Below are 25,622 nucleotides of genomic sequence, written 5' to 3'. Positions count from 1 at the left end.
CGCATATGGAGAGGAGCACAAGAAAGAAGGGTAATTGTGGCTGCCATGGAACCAAGAGCTCGTAGTACTGTCTCTGTGGACAAGAGGTGTGACTGAATGATCAAGGACACATGGAGTCGTAAGATCCGAATTCTCTCCGGGGTTAGAAAAACCTTCATTTGCAAAGTGTCTATCCTTGCTCCAATGTACGCTAGAACCTGAACTGGGATCAGAGAAGATTTTGCTGTGTTGATAGTGATTCCCAGGTGGACTGACAGCTTCAAAAAGTAGTCTCTGGCGTGAAAAAGTAAACGCCTGGTGGGAGCAACAAGGAGCCAATTGTCCAGGTACAGGAAGACCTGTATTCCCTGAAGTCTCAGGTGAACCGCTGCAACTGCCATGACCATGGTGAATACCCTCTGGGCTGTGGTGAGACCGAAGGATAGGGCTCAAAACCCACAATGATTGGCCCCTAGCCGGAAGCTGAGGAACCTCCTGGAGCATCTGTGAATCTTTATATGGTAGTACGCATGCTGGAGCTCTATCGAGCACATACAGTCTTTCTCTTGCAGGTGAGACAGGACTGATTGCAATGTGACCATCCAAAACTTCTCTTTGGTAACTGACAGGTTGAGGGTGGAAAGATCTAGAATAGGTCTTATGTCCCCATTGTTTTTGGCACCAAAAAGAACATGGAGTAGTTGCCTGATCTGGACTGGTCGTGAAGGATGGGTTGGATGACTCGTTTCTTTAGCAGCTTGTCTATTTCGAGTGCTGTTACCTCCCTTTGCCCAGGTGGTACGTCTGGGAGATGTTTTGGTGGAAGAGGAGATTCCACAAAGGGGACAGAATAGCCTCTGGATATGATCTGAAGCACCCAACAGTCTGTTGACATGGCTCCCATGCCATTAGGTGCAATGAAAGATGACCCCTGACTGGCTCTAGAGCAGAGCAGTCGGGCAAACCCTCAGGGCTGCTGTGCGGGCCTGTCTGAGAATGCTTGCCGAGACCCCACGTTCCTCACGTGGGCCTGTCTGAGAAGGGTTTGCAAGACCCCACGTTCCACGGACCGCCTCAGCCTCTGAGCCGGTGTCTATCAAAACCCCCTCTGCCTCTGGGGGAAGATGAGTCCTGAGCATCCCGGGAATACTGAGATTTCCGGAACCACATCTTCTTTTGCCCTCGCTGATTCCTGGAGAAGGATCTTTGAGTATGAGAGAAGTGGATCCCAACGGCAGACAGTGTCTTCCCATCCTTTTCGCTCTGGACCAATGTCTCGCGAACGGTCTTCCCGAACAAGGAAGAACCATCATAAGGGGCATTCACAAATGACGCCTTAAAGGGCTTTGTGAACTGACACAGCCTGAGCCAAGTGTGACACCTCATGGCAGCGCCAGACCCGGCCGTCCTTGCTGCTCCTTCGCTGGCATGTGAAAGGAGGTGTATGGATGTGTTGGATACTTTTAGAGTGGCCATCTTCATGGAGCATGTGCACTTATCCTGCAGCGACATGGACTCCAGGGACAACTCAGCTAGCTCTTTGACAAGGTTGCGCTCCAGTCAGGTAACGTGTGCCGAATAATTCAGCGCCCTTATGGAAAAGGTGGCTGAAGCATACACCCACCTCCCTAGGTGATTCAATGTCCTGGACTCTCGGTCGGGGGGATGGACCGTAGAATTTTCTTGAGCTAGTTCTTTCTTGGTGGCGGCTGGTGCTATCATAGCATCTACAGGGGACCCTTTGGTCCAACTAGGTCTATCTGAAGGGGGACTTAGGATCCTGTTTGGGTGCTTCGGAATTGGCTCCACAGTGTCTGGTTCCTTCCATGCCTGGGTGGTGATAAAGTCCACCAATGGATCTGCGGGAGGGGACACCCAAGAAGTAGACGGGCCCATGCCGAAGGCCTCCAGAAACACAGACTTGTCTGAGGTAGGCTTGGGGGCGACCACCCCCATTGGTATAGGATTTCCATGATGTCTTCAAAGGAGATATCGTCGGGGGGTGATCTGGGGGGGGCCTTCCCCTTCTTCCAAGTCGGTGTCCTCAGTGAGGAATTCTAGAGAGGAATCCAGGCGCCTCCTTTTGCACGTCCATTTGTGAGGAGCCTCTTTGGTGGGACTCTTCAGAGTGGACTCACAGACTGTCTGTTGCTCTGCAAGGGGAACTGGCTGGGACACATCAGGCACGGGCTGTCCCTGAATGGACAAAATGGCCGAGGGCGGAATCCGAGGAAATAGTCAGGGGTCTCAAGTCACTCGAGAGGACCCTTTCCACAACATCGAATGCTGAAGGAGAACGAGCCTCCTGGGCCACCAGTAAGGAAGCTGCACTCCCTGGAACAGATGGTGGAATCAGAGCCGAGCCTGCAGGTGCCGAGACACCAAAGGGGGGACCATGACCTGACATGGTCGGAGCCGATGGGAACCCCACCTTGGCCCAGACTATGGCTCAGAGAGCAGCGTGGGTCCAAACTAGTCAGATCAGACGTGCTCAAGGCAATGGCCAGCATCGAGGTACAAGGCTCCACTGGTGCAGACCCCCTGACTCCAAGACCTCTTGGATCTGAAAAGTCCAATACCGGGGGTTGGATTGGAGAAGGAGTTATTGGGGTGAAAATATGAAGCAAGCTTTGGGGTGAAAAAAGGAAGCAAGCTACTCACTCCAGAGGGAGAGAGGGCTGGCAAGACTCCCATCTGGATCTGGGTGCGAATAAATCTTCTCAGCATTTTGTCCATCTCCGCTTCACTTAAACTCCTGGTGGAGTGCGAGGAAGAAGCCACTGATGCCGACCTCAAAGGTCAGTGCACTGATGCCCTGGAAGAAGGTCTAGTCTACTCTGCCTCCGGTGACAACCTTGGCGATTGGAGCCAGGGAGGACTAGGCCTGGAAACAGCCTGAAGTTTCTGTGGAGGATCCAATGGACCCGACTGGTCAGGGGATCTCTTTCTTGCTTTGTCCTTTCTTAATAGTTCCCCTTCCACAGGCCTCTGAGCAGGAGGATGAGTCCTGACCTGGGAGGAAGACGTGGTGGATGAAGTAGAAGCAGTGACTGCCGTGACTGCAGTGGTTGTAGTGACAGCCATCCCCGAAGCAGAAAGAAGTCCCTTCATCATAAGTTTGGCCTTGCGATCTTTCAAGGCCCGTGGTTTAAAACCCGTGCAAATAGAACAGTCAGTAGAGAGATTAGGGACTCCCAAGCATACCTTGCACAGAGTGCGGCCATTTGCTGGGGACGGCTTGTGGCCACACTCTGAGCACTTCGTAAAGACAAGTTTATTCTGCTCAGCCATATACAAAAAGAAAGCAATGGTTCTCACAGACCCAAATACACACACACTACTAAGCAAGACACTAACATTTTTTTATGACGCAACACGAGGAAGGTGAGGTAAAGGAAAGGGAAACCCTGACCTAACACTAGAAGAAAAAAGTTCGCTCTTACCCAAAAATCCAAAAAAAAAAAACGCTATTGAAACAAGCACCACGCCTGGTGCTCCAAGACCACAATGCTAGGCTAAGCCATGGCAAACGAGATCTGAGGGAAGGAAGGAGATGGAGGTGTATTATGGGTAAGGGAGGAGCTGGGAGCTTGGATCACATGCTGTTGAAGCTGCCGTCTTGGATCCGATATGGATCCATATACCCACAGGTTGAAGAGCAAATGAAGTAAACTACTTTAGATCCTAAGATTTTCTGCTATACCACAGAGGCTGGAAGGAATAGACTGTATTAATTTTATGAAAAAAACAAATAAGCAGCTGGACTGGTATTCCACAGCAGGAGATGTTAATTGAAAGGGCACAGTGTGTGTGTGCTCCAAACCTGGCCATGAGAAAACAACCTAGACCTTTAACAGTAAAAATGCAATCCTACCAGCAGAAGCAGCTGATTCTGAGAAAACTATAGCAGAAGGAATGTACTAAAAGTGGGAGACAGTAGAGTATTTGTGGAAAATGATTACTCGCTGTACACTAGGTAGAACAGGAGTAAATTTATTCCACTAATCAGGGAAGCAGGAATGAGATTAAAACTGATGTAACCGGTTATCTTCAGAATATTCTTTCCTGGAGGGACAAAATAAAGAAGAACATGCTAAGGAGGAAATACAAAGGTTTGTCTAACAAAAAGTGAGCTGTGAAACAGAAGGAGATTCCGCTTCATGTTCTTCTGGTAATAAAGACCACAGACAGACTGTGCCAGTGAAACCCTTTCAGTGTTTCAACAGAAAAAAACACAAGCGTTGACTACAAGAACATAGAGTACATTGAAAGGAAGCAAAGACTGGCTTTGGGAGATTGAGATAAACAAGAATAAAACCAGCAAATTGGAAACTGACAAATAAATGTGGGATTAAAAAAAATAATAATATCTGTGAAACATGACAGAACAAAAAAAAATGGAAATATTGGACTTTTTTGACTTTGTTAAACCTGTACAGGAAGCAGATGCCCTAATTCATATCATTAATGACTGGATGAATACTTAAGAGAGGCGAAGAGGAAGGAAAGAGTTAACTAAATGAAATAAACTTTTGTTCTTAAAAATAATATTTGTATAGTGCATGATATCTGCATCTCAGCTATTTTCAAGTATAATAGGGATACTAAAGTAAACAGGTGCCCGTTTTTCTTTTTTTCTCCTTCTCCTTGTTCAGTTTTGAGAAATAAAAAGAAAAATCTGTTCAAAAGAGCATGATACAAGAAAAAAAGTATGTGCTTGTTCTCACTCCTGCATGGGGGAATGGCTGAATTAAGGCTCTTGGCTTTATCTAGTAATAAGTTTTAAGAGAAAGCAAATAAATAAAAAAGAACATTGAGTATCATAAAGCTCTTCTCTATCAGATAAATACTTGTAAATGCAACCCTGTATCTGATTCTTATGTCTCCATGGAGACAAACTGATAATGAGCAATAAAAACAGAATACTTCTTTCTTTTAATAGCTTTTTCAATGGCTAGGAGATACTGTTTTCTGAATGCATTCAGGTATTTTATTCATTCCGGGAGAGCAATAAAGCGAAGACAAAACCAGACAGCGCTTCGTTGAAGCACGGGCTATACCATGCACCTTAGCATGGATAACCTTTCTTTTTTGTTAACCCAAGTCTTTGAGTGTGGTTGTATGTCAGGGACAACTGTTCCTAATTAGGAAGGTAAAACTTCAGTATTTGAATATGTACATAGTTTTGTGTGTTAATATTAGGCTAATAGGTTTTTGGGGTGTACTCATTTTTTTTCTTTGAGGGCTTTCACTAGAACAAAATGTTTTGTATGATGCAACATATGCTCAAATGGATATGACAAGAAACAACTGTATAAAAGGTCAACTTGCCAAACAGTGTTTGCATGTAACACAAAAGCTGGAACTAGATATTTAACAAAAAAAAAACTATTACAAATAAAAGGTGGGAATAATAACTTTTTAACATACTGATTCTTTCAATATTATCTTGAAATTTTAATGGTCTCAAATATAAACAAAAAAGAAAGAATAGTGAACTATAGTTAAAAAATGTAGAACGCAAATAGCTATGCTACAGGAGGCACATTTGCAAAGAACTGAACATGTGAATTTGATAAAGAAAGGTTTTCAGGATGGTTATTCAGCAGAACACCTGGGACAAAGGAGAAGAGGAATACTTGTATTAAATGCATGAGGAGTTCAATTAGTTTAGAACAGAATAAAACAAACAGTAGATATGTAGTATTAAGGGGCTACTGGCAAGGGTGGAGGATTACACTAGAATACAAGTTGCTGTTACAAAAAGAATAATTAATACAGCATACAAAATATGGCATGACAATTATAAGAATCAATCAAAGAAGATTAGAAATGTTTGGGAAGAGACACTGGATAAGCAATTCACATACACAAAAAAGACACTGTACATCTTACAAACATGCAACAAAGTCTAGAAGATTTAAGATTTTTGCTAGGAGGTATTTACATAGGTTTATTTATACCTCTTGTAAAATCGAAAGAATTTTTCCTCAGGTAGACACCAAATGTTGGAGGTGTGATGGGGAAGAAACAGGTAACTAGGAACATATTTTCTGGGAGGGTAATGTGCTGGCAAACTTTAAAGTTTCCCTGGAGACTGCTCTATCAGAGATACTGGGTGAACAAACTGGTGTTATTAAGGAAATTACTTTTTTGAGCTATGATTCTGAATCGGAACTGCCTAGACATAGTAAGACCCTGATGAGTCTAATTATGGTGGCTGCCAAAAAAGCAATTACTAGAAAATGGAACTCAAAATCTAAACCATCTTTACTCGAAGAAGTGAATACAATAACAGAGATAAAACAAATAGAACTGGAATCTTTAGAAAAGGGTAGGAGAAAATTACATATAAAAAATGGGAACTGTGGGAAAGTACAGTTGTGTACACTTACCATAAATATAGATGTTCGAGTGTATTCACTGTTGCAGTCATTACATTTGGGTAATCTGCTGGAAGGTTGCCCTCAGTCGGCCTGATTAACAAAGACTTGGGTCCCGCATTGATTGCTGTCCTCCTTCCATGACTTCAGGTTGTCAAGGGTATAAAACATGCAGCCGATGCCATTACATCAGTTTTTCTTGCCCCAGATGTCAGGTGCCCCCAAATGGGGAGCACTATATATATGGCTTTTAAGCATAGTAAAAGAAAGAAGAGGTACAGTAGAAGAAAAACAGGGGGCTGGAGAGAGGGTAACCAGGACTGCAACAGTGAATACATTCGAACATCTACATTTCTGGTAAGTGTATACAACTGTACTATGTTCATCGTGTTTCACTGTTGCAGTCATTACATTTGGGTAAATTCTCAAAGCTAAGGTTGGGAGGATGGATTTATACAGCATTAGGACCAGCTATAAGGCTCTGCAAAACAGCAGTGGCAAAGCCAGCTCTGGATTTAGAGAAAATTGGTAAGTGATAATGCTTGGTGAAAGCATGAACTGAACTCCAGGAAGTAGCTTCTAGAATATCCCTGGTAGGAACACCTCTGAGAAAGGCTGCTGAAGTAAATGCAGCCCTGGTGGAATGAGATCTGATCCCCTGGGGGATAGCTTTTCCATGGTGCTTACAACTGAAATAAATACAATGACTTATCCATTTAGAAATGGTTTGCTTTGAAATAGCCTTCCCATCTGCCCCTGCAGCAAATGCTACCAGCAGTTGTTCAGATTTTCTTCGAGATTTAGTCCTGTCCAAGTAGAATCTAAGTTGTCTGTAAACATCCAATGAATGCAGAATCCGCTCTCCCTTGTTCTGTGGATTGGGAAAGAAAGTTGGCAAATGAATGTACTGATTAAGAGCCACACTGGATATCACCTTGGGCATGAATGATGGATCGGTCCCTGAGTGACACCCTGCCCGCATGAAAGATGATGAAAGGCTCCACTGCCATAAGGGCCTGTAATTCAGATATCCTTCTAGCTGAAGTGATTGTTAAAAGGAAGGCTGTTTTCCAGGAAAGAAATTTTAAGTTTGCAGTTGCAGCTGGCTCGAAAGGAGATAGAGTGAGTTTCTCCAATACAAAGTTATGGTCCCAGGCTGGGGTTGGAAATCTCCTGGGTGGTCTCAAGTTTTTGGCCCCTCTGAGATACTGCTTTAAAAGAGGACGAGAGAAGGGGGGGGTCTGTGCTGTAATGAGCTGAAATGGCTGAGGCATAGATTTTTATAGAAGAAAAAGACAGGCCCTTATGAAGCATCTCAGTTAAATATTGCAAAATCTGAGGTAAATTGGGCACTGCTGTGCTCATCCCTTGAGATTGATTCCAGGCAAAGAATCTTTTCAATTTGTCAGCATAAGATTTTCTAGTACTAGGTCTTCTCACCTCCAAGATGACATCCATCACAGGTTTGCTGAGGGATGCTAAGGGGGAATTTAAGTGATTAGCCAAGCTGCAAGGTTCAATGTTTGGAACTGAGGGTGCAGAATCTGGTTCTCCTGCTGAGACAGTAAGGAAGGTGTCTGAGAGGCAGGTGCCATGGAGGAATGTGAGACACACTGCGCATGAGTGGGTACCGGTGTTGGTGAGGCCAGTCTGGAGCAAACAAAATCATTTTTGGTTTGTCCTGTTTGACAATTAGTAGAACTTTGGACAGCAAAGGCAGGGGGGGGGGAGGCATACACTGATAGGTTTTTACAGCTGAGGAACAGAGCATCCACTTTCCTGCTTTTTTGTGATGAGTTCTTGGTAAAACTTGTCCAACTGGTAGTTCTGGGGTGAGGCAAAAAGTTTTATGTCTGGGCTCCCCCATTTGCATGCCAACATGTCAAAAATCTGTGGTTCCAGTTTCCATTAGTGAGGGTCCATGAAATTTCTGCTTAGTTCATCTGCTAGAATATTCTGCATTCCTGGCAGGAATTGAGCTTGTAGTTGCACTTGGTAGCTCAAGGCCATGTTCCACAATGCCATGGCTCGTCTGCAGAGGGGGTAGGAATGTGTACCCCCCCCCCCACCTGCTTCTTTATGTACCACATAACCGTGGTGTTGTCTGTCTTTATCAGTAATTGTCCTGGATAAAGGTAGTCCTTGAAGGCTGTCAGTGCATTCTATACAGCTAGCATTTCTTTTTGATTGATATGAAGGTGCATTTGATTTGGGCTCCATTTTCCCTGAATGCACTTCCCTGCCAGATGAGCCCCCCATGCATAGTCTGATGTGTCTGTAGTTAGGGTTTGGTCGGCATGGGGTGGTGTGAATGGCAGTCCCTTGTTTTGGTGGCAGGCCTCTGCCCACCGTAGGAACTCTAGATGCAGGCAAGGTATGACAGGAATCATTGTTTCCAGGCTGTGACAATGTTGACTCCACAAACTTTTTAAGTACCACTGAAGTTTCCTCATATGCAGTCTTACATATGGAATTAGAAAAATGCAGGCGGCCATGAACCCCAAGGCTTGCAGTATTTGCATTGCAGATAGCAGGGTTTTTGTGGCCACCTGTTTGAAGTAAGTCACCAAATGAATTTGCTTTTCTGGCATAAGGAAAGTCATCTGGGCAGTTGTATTCAAGAATGCACCCAGGAATGTAATCTTTTGAGAGGGTACCAGTTGAGATTTCTTTTTGTTTATGATGCACCCTAGACATGTTAGAACTCTTTTTACAAACATCAGATGTTTTAGAAGAATGGCCAAGTTTTCTGCCTGAATTAGACAATCGTCCAGGCATGGATATATTTGAATATTTATTTGCCTGCAAAATGCAATTACTGGAGCCAGGCATTTTGTGAATACCCTGGGCGCAGGAGACGAGCCAAAGGGCAGTGCAGAGAACTGATAATGCATGCAGCCTGCTTTGAAGCATAGGTATCTTCTGCAAGATTCCCTGATTGGGATATGCATGCAGGTAAGCCTCTTTTAAGTCGGGAGTTGCCAACCAGGCATCCTTGCCTAGCATAGGAAGTAACTGGTGAAGAGTCATCATCTTGAATTTTGGAATATCCAGAAAGGTGTTTAGAATAGACAGGTCCAGAAATGGATGCCATGATTTGTCTTTTCTGGGTACCAGGAAAAGTCTGGAATAGAAACCTTGTCCCTTTTCCTCTTCTGGTACTAGCTGAATAGGTCCTATGTTTAAGAGGGAAAGTACTTGTTTCTGACCCTCTGCCCACTGATTTGGAGGCAGGTCTGGCCACCCGTTTGGAGTTGGCAACATGTGGAAATAAAATCTGTATCCTTGGGACACGATATTTAAAACCCATTTCTCCTGGGTAATAAGTTGCCAGTTTCTTGAATGAAAAGCCAGTTTTCCCCCCAAGGGGCGGCTAAGAGGTAAGTGCTTGGTAATTTCAAAGGAAAGTCATTGAGACTGTTTACCATAGGGTGGTGCCTTGTTGTTTCCAGATTTGGAAGTGGAAGCACCCTATTGCTTAGTTCTGAAAGTCCCTTTGGACTGAAACCTGGTGCTTTTGGAATGTCTGGGTTTGGCCGTAGTGGCTCTGGCAGGAACTGGAAAGGACCAGGTCTTAGTAGGCCAATGCCTACTAAATCTAGGAGGTTGCACTTGTAAGAAATATTTCACAGTTTGCATAGATTTAGCTTTATCTTCCATCTTTTTTAGAACTTCTTCAGCCTTATTGCCAAATAGGCGGCCCTGCTGTAAAGGAGCATCCAAAAGTCTTTAACATGATCAAGCAGAGACTGGTCCTTAAACCAAGCATGCCTTCTAAGCACAGACCCAGTAACAACAGCCCTGCAAGAGGCCTCTAAAGAATCAAAACCACACTGCAAAGTATGTTTGGCAACTTGTTCAGCTGAATGCAATACATCCTGCAAATCTTTATTCTCCATACAGTCAGAAATCAACATCAGTTTCTGTTTAAGCAGTCCCATGATATGCTGTTGATATTTTAGCATATGGAATTGACAGTTTAAAGTCCTGATTGCTAAGGTTGCAGAAGTATAAACCTTTTTACCCCATCTATCCAGTGACCTAAAGTCTCTATCAGAAGGGGTAGGATTTTTAGCAGTAGAAGCCTTAATGCCCTTGGGGCCCTGAGAAATGGTTTCAGGGTCCGCAACTGGATTTTTGAAAAGGAATTTGTGGGCCTCAGGAACCCTGTAGTATCTGTCTGGTTTGCTAGGGGCTGGAGGCAAGGAATCAGGGGCCATATTGAATTACGAAAATACATCAACAACAACATCTAGTACAGGAGGTATAGCCAAAGGCCTATGCTGAGGAAGAAGGAGGAAATCCCTAAGCCTCTTTTTGGATTCAGAGAAATCCTGACTTTCCCAGTGGAAATGCTCCCTTAAGGTATGTGAAGTTTCCCCAAAAGAGAAATCCTCAGGCGGAGAAGCAGAGGGAATGGAGTCCTCTGCATCAGAATCCTCATAAGTTGGCATGGACAAATCCAGATCATTAGAAGAGTCAGAAGAAACAGAGTCCTGTTCAGATGATTCATAGTCAAATTCAATCCTAGGCCTCTTAGAAGGGGGGGGGGGGGGTTGACTACCCCTGTTCAGAGTAATTAAATCTTCAGCCATTTTGATAATTTGTTTTTTAGGCATAGGGACCTGAACATGTACAGACATCCACGGGTTCCATATGTGAAGCATCTCGCGGCATACCGGACTCCGAAAGGGTCTCAGTAGAGGCCTGTGAATCAGAAGTAGCGGGTATCAGGGGCTTCAAAAGCACCTCACCGAGTACCGGTGAACTGGCGACTGGCTTAAGAGAAGCGGCGTTGGCAGTTTTGGACTTCAACAGCCTGTCTGTCTTTTTCTTTGCATTTTTTTGGTATTCCGGTAGTTGGATGGCTAACCAATGTCATTTCTGGATAATTAAATCGAGAACTGAAATATTTTGAAGCAAAAATGGACCGACGGCGGATAGTGCGCTGATTAAATAAAGCACAAAACCGACAGCAAAGTACATCGTGGTCAGGGCCTAGGCAAGGAATACAGTACAAATGAAAATCCTTATGAGGTATTTGCTTCCCACAAGTAATTCGATTAACCTTTACTGACATCGGTAAGGAGCAAGAAAAAGTTTCCCCAATGGGGTACTTAGCTTTTAGTTGAAGACTTCAGTTCTGAAACTTGAAAACGAAAATTTCAGGAGTCGGCCGACTGGCACTTGCAAACTGCTTCTGCTTCAGGCACCGCGCGGCAAGAAAGACTAATGTAATGGCCTCGGCTGCATGTTTTATACCCCTGACGACCTGATGTCATGGAAGAAGGGACAACAACAGACGCAGGACCCAAGACTTTGTTAATCAGGCCGACTGAGGACAACCTGCCAGCAGATTACCCAAATGTAATGACTGCAACAGTGAAGCACGATGAACATAAATATATGCACAGGAGGAATGGGGTTTAAAGGAAGACAGGATTCGAATGAGCTATGTAATGTTTGACAATGACTTGATAGATAAGTGATGCATAATGTTTGCAACTACAATGTCAGCACGGTTTGTGATGTATAATGTTTGCAACTAATGTACGAGTTGCAATCATATGTGACAATTTAATAAAGATGTTTCTTGTTTAAAAAAAAAGAAGAAACAGAGGAAAGAGAAGCTCAAATAAACAAGTATCTGCCAATGCATACGTTTGCTTATTTCATTATTATACACACTCCACTCTTTGCGGAGCTTCTTCCTGGGCCTCTGCTGAAAATAGGCTCTGCCCAGTCAGACTTTCCCAGTAAACAAATGTAAAATAAAATAAATAAATTTGAACAGCGATTACAAGGTATTTCTGGGAATCCATGCAGCTAGGATAACTAAAGTAAAAAAACTTGACAGACCTTATCAATGTGGATTTATAGAAGGCACGCAAGCTTTCACAATATTACCAATAGCTTTCTGTAGATGGAAGAGGACATTGAGACAGTAAAATAGCTAGTAATAACAAGACTGAATGCAGAGAATGCACACCACAGTGTAGGCTGGTCTTAACTAAAGCATGTCTTGAGAAAGGATACTTTCCCTGACAAGTTAATAACACTGATTCTTAACATGTATGTATGTATGTATATATGTGCGTGTGTGTGTGTGTGTGTGTAACTAAAATAAACATCCTGTGCTAGGTTGAAGTAGTGAAGAGTGGGGTGCGACTCTCAATTCTCTAGCAAGCTTGTTTTGGATGGAAGGAGGGGGCTTTGTCAAGGCTGTCCATCCCCCACCACCCATTTCTGCTTCATTTAAAACTCTTGCAGTTCATATGACATTACCTCAGATGAAAGGTTACAGATGGGGCAATATCCTTACACAGAACACTCACACGAGGACTTACCTTTGGTGTTCCAAATATTAAATGTATTTCAGTGCCTATTAGAATATGAAATAAATAGAACTAAAAATGAAAACTCTCGCCCTAAACTATCAGCCATCACTTGGACTAGTACCAGATAACCCCTACCTTTGGAAATGTGTCAAAATCAAGTATCTGGTAATTCAGCTAAATAATACAGTAAGTGACTCTTAAGAATGTCAAGGAAAGAAGTGAAAGATAAAATGTTAAACAGTCTAAAAAGGTAAAAAAGTGGAAGCTAATGATTATGGACATAGAATAATCCATACAGAGAATAAATATATTCCTGGTTCCATCAGTTATCTACATTGTACAAGCTTTCTAAGACTCTCCTCTCCAGAACCAGAGTCTAGCAAACACTTGCAGGTAGGATACATGGGTTTATAAGAGAAGGGGAAACATTCCATGGAGGCATGTGAGAAACTTTTGATACCAACAGAAATGGGGAGAGGAATGAATACTGTCAAATTTGAATTATTACAAGGCCACACAAGTAAAATGGCTTGATCTTATGCAGCTTCAGGAATATATTACACTGATTGAAGGAATTACTTCTAGCACAAGAACAGTTACTTTTTAGGAATGCTAATTTGAACTTTTGGGCTACTTTACACATGCAGTATTGTGGCAAACCAAAGATAAAGCAATATAAGTGTTCTTTTGGTTAAAGAATCAAAAAGCTAATGACAAGAAACTCTACCAATAGACTTATCAAAGTCCCTGAGAATAGACAACAATATGGCATTAAAATAGAAATGAAAAAATGCACCTTTTATATGCTGTTAATAAATTTGGAGTTAGGACCCAAATAACTGAGAAAGAAGCAAAAATCTGACTTAAGAAAAAATGGCAGATTGCTATATATGGATCTTCAAGCTGAACTGAATCGAATCCTTGTTTAGTGCCATCAAAATTTTATTTATAGGTAACTGGGTTGGTACAGTGGTCTGAAGACTCTCTTCACATACGCCCCAAGCCAAAAGGCAGAGATCCGATTAAAAACTGTAACAGAAGAAATTCACCTCAAAAATACAGGCAGAAATACATAAATAACTATTTTGTTCAATTTAAGTCTAAAGAGAAAGATTTGTAGTGCTGAGAAACGTACACCAGAAGTAATTAGCCCAGTTTCTAATTCAGCCTAGGACACCAGGTAGCTCAGCCAAACAGCTGGTGAACCTATGGTTAGGTGTCCAAGCAGATCACCGTTTCTGTAGTCCTGACTACAAAAACTTCAGCTGTAAAAGGCTCGGGTATCTGGCCTGATTTCCAGACCAAATCAAATTTCCCTTTCCAGGCTTAGCAGATTGGGCATCAGGATGTCTCCAGTATAAAATCAACAAATGTTCACTCCATATTAGACCTTTCGCATCAAAGGAGCAAGGCCAACCTCTGTTAAGGATAAAGAGTCAGGTTCTAGGAAGATTATAACAAATTCAGACAAAAAAGGACCCTCACAGTAAAGCGAGTGAGGGAGAAACAAGGTTCCCAACTTTTACTTAGTCCAGAGCAGGCATGTGGTCATATAAAGGGAAAAGACAAAGGGCAAATTAAGGATAGGGTACCCCATACTAACCCAGGATATCTCACAGTGAGAGGGAGGATGGTGAGAGTGGAAAAAGTACTGAAACAGTGATCTTCTCAAACATCTACTGTGATGTTAAGTTTTTGGACAACTGCACTATGTTTTTGTTTACATTACTGCTGCAGTAGCCTTGACTACTAGGAAGACTCACAGATCTCTATTAAGAAAGGGGGAACTGATGGAATGGAATGTCTGGATTGCAATATACCCTTCAAGATGGCAGAGTTAAAATCTGCTCTTGCTCAGGAAAAAATGTCCGGCTTGTAGCACTTTTAGAAAGTTTGAACAGATGACCAATTAGCAGCTTTGAAAAGAGATTGTGCAGTGACCCCAGTAAGAAAGCCCATATAGTATCTGTGCCCCCAAGTACTATGTGATCTCACAGTTCCTTCAAGTTTCTTACCATGAGAGGAACAATACAATATGACACAGTGTGACAGCCACTTAGAAAGTGGTTGTTTTGACAATGACATTCCCTCCTTTACTGTGGCATAAGAGATAGAGAGAGAGAGACATCTGGTTGGAATTTCTCCCTGGTTCTGTACAAAATAACATCTCAGTTGTTTGTTTACATCCAGGGAGCACAGTATTCCACCCTTCCCCTATTATGTGGGCTGAGAAAGAAGGCAAACAGTTGGATGGTTTAACTGAGGGAAAATTATGTCATTACTATAAGCAAAAAATACATGTTTGTTCTGAGGCTCACCCTGTCCTTGTGCAATAGCAGGAATTATTCTTTATTCATCAGGATATGCATTTCTGCCATTCACCTAGTTCAGAAGTTAGCCACCAGCATGACTGTTTTCCATGTCAAGTACTTGACAGGGGTTGTGGCAAGATGCTGAAAAAATAACAGTTTTTCAAGGTCAATATAGGACCTAAGCAGGAGCAGTTCTTCATGGTCTCAACAGCGATACTCTTTTTAGAAATGGTTTGACTGTCAGCAGACATCCATCAGCAGGCAGGCTGACATAGCCAAAAGGTGCAAAAAGGCTATGATTGTGTCCCTCCCTGTTGGTTGATATACCACATGATTTTCATAACGTCTGTGACTACCTGAAAGATGACTTTCTAATCACTATGGAAAAGAAGGTATCAGTACCTATGCAAAGGCCATCATTTCCTTTACAATTATATGCTTCATCCATTGGCTAGTATTCCACAGGTATGGGACTTTGAGTTGCGGAGTGTATGCTCCCCAGATTAGATCTGAAGCATCTGTTCTTACACTGTCTGGTTGGAGGGGGGAGTTTCTGAATGAAGGAAACTCCCAAGTTCAGCATGACTTGTGTAAAACACCATTTCAGCTCCATAGAAATGCAAGCTAAGATGGGTATCACTTTGTCCAGAGATTGAGAGGGTTGTCTCTAGATGTACCTCAAATACCACAGGAGTCTCCTCATGTGCAGTCTGGCCAGAGGTATCATCAAAGTACTGGAAGTCAAGTATCCCAGAGCCCTAAGACATATTTTGGCAGGCACTTTCCCTTCCCCTACTGATTTGTGGAAGCAGTGTGTTCCAAATGTCCTTTCTCTTGGGGGAGATATGTCTTGTAACAACTGCAGCCTAAAGTAAGCACAGGAATATAACTCTCTTGCAAGTTTGATTTTTGGAATGCTAAAGAACCTAAGACTCAAAGTATTCGATGTAAAGTTGAAGGCCATGTCTTCCTCCTGGTGGGTGAGTGCCTGAATGAGGCAGTCATCTAAGTATAGTTACATTTGTATGCCCTTTGTCTTGCAATATGCAAATACTGGAGTCAGGCATTTTGTAAGACCCTGAGAGCACTAGCTGAAGTAAAGGACAAAGAGATAAACTGGTAGTACGGGCCCCTTGCTATGATTCAGTCACAGTCTGGGCTCTATCACTGTACTTCACAGAGCCAGATAAAATGAAGGGAATTAAGTGCATTTCTTCCTTCGGCAAAGCACGCATCCCTGTCAGCAGTGGTCTTTTTCCAAACTGCAACCTGTAACCTTTGGAAATAATCTGCAGAATGCATACTGTGCACAATCAAAAACATTTCTTAAAGTGTTAGCAATGACACTATCATCCACAATAATAGTTACATTACACTTAAGTTTAATTATATGCTACATTGGTAAACAGGTGTTGCTCATATCTGTCTTTACTTATATAAACAGCCCAGCTTGACAGAGCCTTTGTGAAACCTTTATTTACTGGCTGAATCAGAGATTTTTCAGATAATCCCAAGTGGTGCATTTTCCAGTTATGTAATTTTTGTTTTTAATTCTAACATTCCACCATTGGAATTTATTAATGAATCATATTGAATTAATTGTTTTCTGCATGTAAGAACCAACAGATTCCTGAATTAGGCTGCAAAATGAGGACCACAGATCACCACTGAGAAACAACAGGAAAATATTAGAAAGGTTCCAACAAAATGATTCATGCTATAAGAATTTCTCCCAAATAAATGTCTTAAGGATTTTTTTTGTATGGGTCTAAGAAATGTAGCAATCCTAGTGCATCCATCAGATGATCCACATTCTTTAAATGAGAAAGGGATATCAAGCCAAGGAGATACAGATGAGGACAAAATACAGAAAAACAGATGCAATAGTAAATGAGAACATGGATTATTGCGACCTTCCCAGTGCAGTACCACACAGTGGAATGTACTGACACAGGTATGCTTGTCACTGTTTCATAAATACCAGACTACTGCATGCTCTTGTTTGAATCTTTGAGACAGAACTCTCCCATAGACATGGTTGGCTGCTGTAGACAAACAGCTCTTCTTATAAGTGACTACACATACACACAAACGTACAACCATAGGTCAAAGTCTCTCTAAGAGATTCTAAAAATGGGGATGGAGAAACTCACACACAAGGGAGCTGCTCAAACCATAGGTGGGCTTCAATCTTGCATTCCACCAGAAAATAATGGGTGAAAGTTTACCCACAAACTGTCAATAGAAACTGAATCCACAGCATGCATCTGCATACACCAACTGGAGTGACATGGGGTACCATGATACTCAAATCAAGAACTATTTACATTTTCACCTGAAGGCATGTGAGGAAAGCTTCCTTGCAGGCTCTAACCTACCCTACCCTTTCTCCCTGTGTTCCCAGCCAGCAAGGCAATGTATTCCAAAGAAATAACTCATGGGCTATGGCCGGAGGTAGAAACAGGTGACACTTAAAATCAGTGGTGAAATCCCTGGCTAAGACCAGGAAAGTTGCTGTATCACCAAAGATCTGTAAGCTGGAATACACATTCATCTCTGACATGAATCAGTCTGACCCACTTCAATGAACTCTACAATAAGAAAAGAAATCAAATAGAGCAACGACAAAATATACAAGAACACCATGAACCACAGAAGGGAAAATACAATGAAATTAACCCTCCAACCAGCAACACAAAGAAACAAAACTGCGGGAATATGATTCCTCCCTTGCAGTAGAGATTTCAGTCTCCACAGGGATCAGAACTGGAAACACAGACCAAACACAGCGTCTGAGAATGCATCTCTAACAGTGCTGCAAGCATGTACTCAACCAAAGGAAAGAGTACTGCTAAGAGCAAAGTCCAAAACTACAACCAAACCAGAAGAGCAACCACTACCCGCAAAAGTGTATGGCCTCACACCCTTGATTTTAAAGGCAGCACATTATGGACTGTTAGTTGAATAAACAAAGGGCATGCTCTATAAAAAGCTAGACTCCATAGCTAAAAAGGCTAAGCCTTACACTTAGCTCCAACAGTAGTCCCAAACTCTTCTAGGCAGAGGCCACTCCCACGGGACTAAGAGGAACCATAGCTGAACTATTTAAAATGGACCATCATCTATCAAAAGTGATGGGAGAAGAACCTTAACAATCCCAAGCTTCAAATGTTCCACTTCAGGAAAAGGTCTAAAATATGTGACAAGATCACCACCATGGAGTCCTCAAGTTCAATATGAACACCTACAATCTCAGTTATGAAGAATGTGTATGCATTCCTACCCAGATTAACCAACTGGCTCCATGCCCATTTCCAAATTATATCCCAGTTCAAACTATCAAAGACTGCCTTGGCTCAAAACATGAAGGTGACATGTTAAGGAAATGCAAAGTAGTGTGCTTGAAGCATAGTAAGCAGGTAAGGCAACCACAAAAATGCTGCAGCCTGAGCAACGAGGGAGCTACCACCCATGAAGTCCCCCCCCACCCGGTAATCTTAGAAGGGCTATGAGAAATCATCCTTTCCCATACAGGAGGCACACAAGTGCTCCCCTTTGGAACACTATACACTGTTATGGGAATGATCAGTGACTCGCCAATTACCAAGTCTTACTTAAGGAAATAGCTACTTACTGAGTACTGATGGTCGCTCGGTTGTTTGAAAGCCAAGCAGTACTTTTATATGCTGTACATAGCCAAAAGGATATTTGGGTTAAAGATCATGCTTTGACCCCCTTTCTGCCCTAATATCAACTTACTCCGGTGCTAACCTTACCCTACCCTTGGCCCCGGCCCCAGCCTCCACCCTAAGCATTATGTAACTAAAAACCCTTTCCTAACAGTACCACTAAACAAGACACACACACACACAAATGCCATTACCAAAGCACAACACAATATCTATCCCCTTCCCAACACTAACTCTAACCTACAAACACTCACACATGCACGCTAACTACTATAACAAGATCTAGCACATATGCACACATTAATTTTCCTGGACACTCCTACTTTCCTGCATTATATAAAACTTTAATTCAACCATGTTATATTCACACAAACATGTATTTAATAATACATAAGGTTGTTCACATAAGTTGTTCTATTAAATGAGTGTTTAACCTTTTTTATTACACTCACCTACATATCCATGATTGTTTATATACACACACACACATATGTATATATATATATATATATATATATATATATATATATATATACACATACACACACACACACACACACACACACACACACACACACACACGCACACACACACACACACGTATATATGAACAAACCTAAAGGGTAAGAAAAGGTCACAAAGACAAACCACTCAGTAAATACTGCGAAAAAAACAACCCATACTACAGTTTTCACTGTGCAATACCTTAAACCTCCTCTAATGCAGGCCCATGGGATATATGCAAATGACCCCTTAAGGACAGAGTGTTTCAGTTACATGGCTTCTGAATGAACATGAAATTTTTAATTTTAAGTCTCTGTGGTTACATTCAGGCCGATACAGCCAAACCCCACTAGATGTGGACGCACAGGTTTGGGCTATTTTAGTGACCTCATCACCACAGCATAAGTAGATTTGGCTATACTTTAGAAACACAGAGCCTTAAACTCAGCTGATATCCATAAACAGTAATGTGCCTGCAAAATATCCCAACTAAGATCCAAACCAAAGGGTAAAAAGGTAGCACAAACAAACCATTCAATATAAACTGCAAGAAAAACCCAGTCAAGCTAAAGTTTTCACTGTGCAATGCCTTAAACCTTATATATTAGTGAAATGATGGAAATGTCTTTTAGTCAAATATGGAATTCATTTTCAAAAACATTTTAGGGACATGTATAAATAAATACTGGATTTATTTTATATGTAAGAAAAATGCTAAACCAGTACTGTAACTACAGTACAGCTGAGCAGAATGGCAAAATGTGGTGGTGAACAAACGCCATTTTTTTTTAAAATAGAATAAACCAAGTGTTTGAAATTATTCTAGATGCAATAAACCTTAATCCAGATTAATATCAGAACTAACATAGCTGAAGGAATATGATAATATTTAAACCTAAAACTTATTTTTGCCAGTGTGTCATCTAACTACACATAATACCACATTAAATCCTCAGGGTGTACCATTTTACAACCTCAGTATAACTTTCATCATTCATCATTGCTTACAAATTAATACTTACAACTTTAGCAGGCATTTTCAGTGTAGGGCTGTCAATTCTGCTACTTCCATTCACACAGTTTAATTCAGGAAACTCATCCGCATCCTAAAAAGAAATCAGAGGAACTCACTTAAATGTCTGCTGACCAGAATTTGAGAAGACCAACAAACGTTTTTTGTTGAATGTCTATTTCCTCATGGCTTTTCACAAATTAGTACACTTTCTGCAATATATTTAATTTCTTAAAAATGAACTAACAAAGCAGATATGTGTAGTGAGTTAGTGACTGTATATGTGCATGCTGTGACAGACTGGCACCTTGCGCAGAATGAACTGCAAGGGTTTCAACCAAGTTGATGCAATAGGCTGTAGCATACGTATCAGTCTGTAAAAAAGTTTGTTCAGTATGGCACTGACAGAGTATACTAAAATCCACATACATGTTCAACAAATTCAATCATAACTCTAACACTAGGCAGGCTAAATCAATCACTAGGTATCCTATACCCTCCAAAACAATGGATGGCTATGACTGCACAAACTCTTTCACTGCAAGCATACAGGTCACTTAAAATGATAAGAAACAGTCATGTGCTCACCATAACGATAGTTTCATCTTGGTCTGTTTCCATCTGGTTCAATCTGCAGGTTATCAAATCAGACTCAAATCTGATGCAGGCCAGCTTTCAAAACTTGAGCTTGACAAGCTCTGCCTCCTCTACCCATAACCCCCCTGCTTCACTAGAGCCAACTCCGATTCAGTTTGCCCCTTATCTATATTTAACCTTTCAGACCTAGTCCCCAAGTGAAGAAAAGCCAAAAGGCCAAGGACCCAAAGAAAGAAGGAAGGAAATAGGTCTCCCTGGTTTGTCATCTCTGGGATAACAGAACAGCCAAGAAGGCTGGGGCAGGTGAGGGGGTTGGTTGAACCATACTGAAACAAACATGGATCTATCGTTATGGTGAGTTCATAACTTTCGTATTCGATGTTGCCTTTTCTGTTTGGGTTCAACCACCACTCCCATACACTTGGGAAATACATAATACATTAGCGTGGTCTCATGGAAAGACGTTACGCAATACAATGGACCCAAATGAAGCTCTAGACCTGGACTGGATATTCAATTTATAGTGGGACACAAAGGTGTGATTACCCACCTAAGCTGCAGCTGCATAAATGTCATCCAAAGCAGCTCTGGAAAAAAAAAGACTAGAAGTAGCCATACCTCTGGTAGAATGCCCTTTGTGTTTGTGATGCAAAGACCTTCCCTTCAAACCATACCCAAAGGAAATACAAATACAATGAGAAAGCTATTTGGACAAATTAACGTTGGATACAGCAGCACCCAACTGAGACTTGGAGAATGAGACAAATAACTGATTAGATTTTCTAAACGACTTTGTCCTACCGAAACAAAACCTCAATTGCCTATGGATATCAAGACAATGCAGAAGATATTCACCCCTATCAGAAAATTTGGGATAAAAGAATGGAAGATGAGTGGGCTGACTGAAATTATTTTTCATACCACTTTAAACATAAAAGTAGGGTCCAGTCCAAGGGACACTATCTCGATGGATGACCAAATAAGGAGGGCAGCAGATAGGGTCTGCAGCTCTAACACACTTTTTTGGAGGTAATGGCCACCAAGAATATTTTATTTTATTTTACATTTGTTGACCAGGTTACACTTTTTTGGAGGTAATGGCCACCAAGAAAATTTTATTTTATTTTACATTTGTTGACCAGGTTAGTCCGACTGAGCTAAGTGGCTCATTTTCAGCGGAGACCCGGGGAGAAAATCTCAGACAGTGAAATACAAAAAATTCTTTGAAGATGAAAAAGAATAGTTGTGTAAAATCTTACCATAACCATAGATGTCTTTCTCTTCCATGTTGCAGTATTCTAGTTGTGGGATTTCCTGCCCTCAGGCGACTCGTACATCGGCTCCTATACAAAAGCTTCAGCTTGGCTGTTGCAGCATGCGTGGGACATTAGACGGAAGGCCATAAACCAGGGGCCTTCAATGTGACATCTACACGTACAAGCCTCAGAACTTGAAGGCCAGCAGGTAGAGAAGAAGGCCCAGCAGGAGGAATGCCAATGGTTTTCAGGTGTGTGACCTTGGTGTCCTACAGTAGCATAGATAGGTCCAGGTATTAGCCGGGACTAAAGGAGAGTGAATTGGAGGTAATGGTGGGTGAGAAAGAATACTGCAACATGAAGAGAAGGACCATCTATGGTTATGGTTAGATTTTACACAACTATTCTATGTCCTTCTATTCCTATGTTGCAGTATTCTAGCTGTGGGAGAGTACCTCACCTTAAGAGGATGAGAGGGTGTCAGATGCTGAAGAGGATTGTACAAAGGATTGCCCTTGGTGAATCCTGTCTGAGCTCTGGAGACTTGGTCAAGTTTGTAAAGTTTGGTAAAAGTGTGGATAGTGGACCATGTGGCTGTTTCCATAATGGATGCCATGTCCAGATCTTTTATAAAGGTTTTGGAGGCGGCTACAGCCCTAGTGGAATGGGCCTTTACTCCCACTGTTTTTTTTTTCATGGTGGGAGTAACAGAGGCAAATAGTTTTCCTGATCCAGCATGCGATGGTTTGTTTGGAGACTGCCTTGCCCAGGGCTTTGAGGTGAAAGGACACAAAGAACTGCTTAGATTTCCTAATGGTTTTGGTTTTGTCCAGGTATAATCTTAGTTGCCTGTGCACATCGAAGAAGTGCAGTATCCTCTCTCCTTCATTAGTGGGGGAGGGAAAGAAGGTGGGTAGATAGATAGATTGGTTTAGAGACAAGTCACTGACCACCTTAGGCATAAAGGAGGGATTAGTTTGCAGGGTGACTCTGTCTTTGTGGAAGGTGGTGTAGGGGGTGCAGACCATTAAGGCCTGCAACTCTGACACCCTTCTGGCTGAAGTGACAGCCACCAGAAGTACAGTCTTCCATGTACACATCTGTAGTGAAGAAGACCCAGCCGGTTCAAAAGGGTGCTGGGTTAGTTTTTCCAGGATGTAGTTAAGGTCCCATGGCAGAAGGATAGGTCTCTTTGGTGGTCTCATGAGTAAGACCTCTTTAAAGAAGAGCTTTACGTCGAGCCTGGCTAGCAAGGGGAGATAAAGGGGAAAACAGGCTGATATAGCAGAAAGGTGTACTTTCACTGAAGAGTAAGTATGCCTGCTTTTAATCAATTGACACACACAAGAGAGGGGGGCATCAGCAGAGCAAGCGTCCCTTCCCTTGTCCAGACACCACTTTGTAAACCTTTCCCACTTAGCTAGGTAAGATTTTCTGGTGGTAGGTTTCCTTGCCTCCCCTCAGGACTGAAAGCACATCCTCTGAGTAGTGGTGTCTGAAGGGAATCAAAAATTTATCACCCACAGAGTCAGGGATAACATCTGCAAGTGTGGGTGGAGGAGAGTTTGTCTTGTGTCAGTAGGTCCACCTTGTAGGGTAACGAAATGATTGCCCTTGGCTAGATTGTGAAGAAGGGGGAACCTGTGCTGCCTTGGCCAGCAGAGAGTCACTAACAAGATTTTTGGTTTGTCTTTCTGGATTTTCAGGAGGACAGTCTGAATCATTGGGAAGGGGGAAAGGCATAAAGAAACTTCCCCTCCCAAGAGATATTGAAGGCATCCACTCTTCATGCTAGAGGGGAGTTAGTCTTTGAGCAGAAGGTCTGTAGCTTCCTGTTCTGGGGGGAGGCAAACAGGTCTATTTGTGGAGTACCCCACCAGAAGACTATGTCTAGGAAGACCTCCCTGTCCAGCATCCATTCGTGCTGTGGGTAGGAAGTCCTGCTTAGGAGATCTGCTTTCTTGTTGTCCTGCGAGGGGATGTAGGTCGCCTGCAGGACCAAGATGTGGCAAGAGGCTAGGTCCCATATCAGCAAGGACAGTCTGCACAGCTTATAGGCCTTTGTTCCTCCCTGTTTGTTGAGGTACCACATAACAGTGGTGTTGTCAGTCACCATCAGGAGCACCCCTGGTACAAGAAGGGGAATAAAGGTCTTTAGAGCTAGGAAGACTGCTGTCATTTCCCTGACATTGATGTGCTTGGCCTGTAGAGAAGGGTGCCACCTTTCTTGAACCCTGTAGGATGCTAGTGTCACCCCTCCCAACCTGAATCTGAGGCATCTGTATGCACTGTTTGGGTTGGGGTGGGGGGTTGGAGTGGGAGACCCGGGTTTAGTTGGACTTGCTGGATCCACCAGCTGATTTCTGTCTTTAGACAGGGAAGGAGGGGAATAACCTGTTCTAAGTGATGTAGGTGTTGGGACCAAATGTTTTTGAGGTACCACTGTAGGTTGCGCATTTGTATTCTGGCCAGTGGTAGCATGGGGATGGGTAGGTGCCATTAAGCCAAGGAGACAAAGAAATCGCCTTGCCGTCACCTTCTGGGAATGTAAGGTTTCCTGGAAGTGGGAAGTCAGGGATAGAACCTTGTCCTGTGGGAGAAAGGCCTTCATTTTGTCTGTTCTGATTCTGCAGCCTAGGAAAATCTTGTTCTGGCTTGGGTTCAAGGAGGACTTTGGCAGTTGATGGTGAACCCTAGATTTTGCAGAAGGGACATGGTGAAGTGCAGATGCCATGAGAGGGTATCTCCAGACTCTGCTAGGATTAGGATGTTGTCCAGATATGGGTAAATCTGGATTCCCTGAGTTCTGCAGAAGGCAATGGTTGGGGCTAGGCACTTTGTAAAGACTCGGGGGACAGTGAATAAACCAAAGGACAAGGCAGTAAATTGGAAATGAGAGGAAGGTCCAGAGAAATGCAGGAATTGTCTGTGGGAAGTCCTGAAGGGTATGTGCAGGTAGGTTTCTTTTAGGTCCAGGGTGGCCATAAAGGCCTTGGCTGGAATGAGAGGCAGCAGAGAGGGGAGTGACAGCATTGGAAGGAGGGTACCTGAAGGTGTAGATTTTGAAAGGTAAGGTCTAAGATGGGTCTCCAGGGCCCATCTTTTTTGGGGGCCAGGAAGAGACTGGAGTAGAATCCCTTTCCTTCCTGTCCTGAGAGGACAGGTTCTATGGTGCCTAGCTTTAGCAGGTCTGACAAAACTTGTGGCATGAGATGAACCTGTTTTTTGGGGGGAAATGGCATACCTTTCCTGGTTGGTTTTGCTTTCCAAGATAGGCAATAACCTTTTTGGATAATGGATAGGACCCATTGGTCTGTGGTGATGGACTGCCAGAGGGGGAGACAGTGGGGAAGGCATGCAGAAAGTGGTACGTGGGCAAGGCAGTCATGCATTATTGGGACCTCCTCTGTCCTGAAAGGATTGCCTGGGCTGAGGAGGTGGTGCAGTAGGTCTGGACGTGCTAGGTCTTCTTGCCCCTCTTCTAGATCTGGAAGAGGAAGTGGCTGTCTGAGAAGGACTACGCCTTACAAAGGTGGTTTTTAGCAGGGTAGT

At 42.8% G+C, this 25,622-nt stretch overlaps 1 protein-coding gene across 1 annotated transcript in view; it reads right to left on the bottom strand.

Annotated features, from left to right (window-relative positions):
- The window catches only part of SECISBP2L (SECIS binding protein 2 like), a 1,453,372-nt gene that overhangs the window by 832,426 nt on the left and 595,324 nt on the right, over window positions 1–25,622 (bottom strand). The window contains exon 9 of the mRNA XM_044077590.1: window positions 20,228–20,311. Within this exon, the coding sequence (XP_043933525.1) occupies window positions 20,228–20,311 (84 nt within the window). The remainder of the gene's footprint in view (window positions 1–20,227; window positions 20,312–25,622) is intronic.

Source organism: Protopterus annectens, chromosome 7.part0, assembly GCF_019279795.1.
Source record: "Protopterus annectens isolate FY-2018-M chromosome 7.part0, PAN1.0, whole genome shotgun sequence".
Classification (NCBI taxonomy): Eukaryota; Metazoa; Chordata; order Ceratodontiformes; family Protopteridae; genus Protopterus; species Protopterus annectens.
This window is presented reverse-complemented; position numbering and strand designations above follow the sequence as displayed.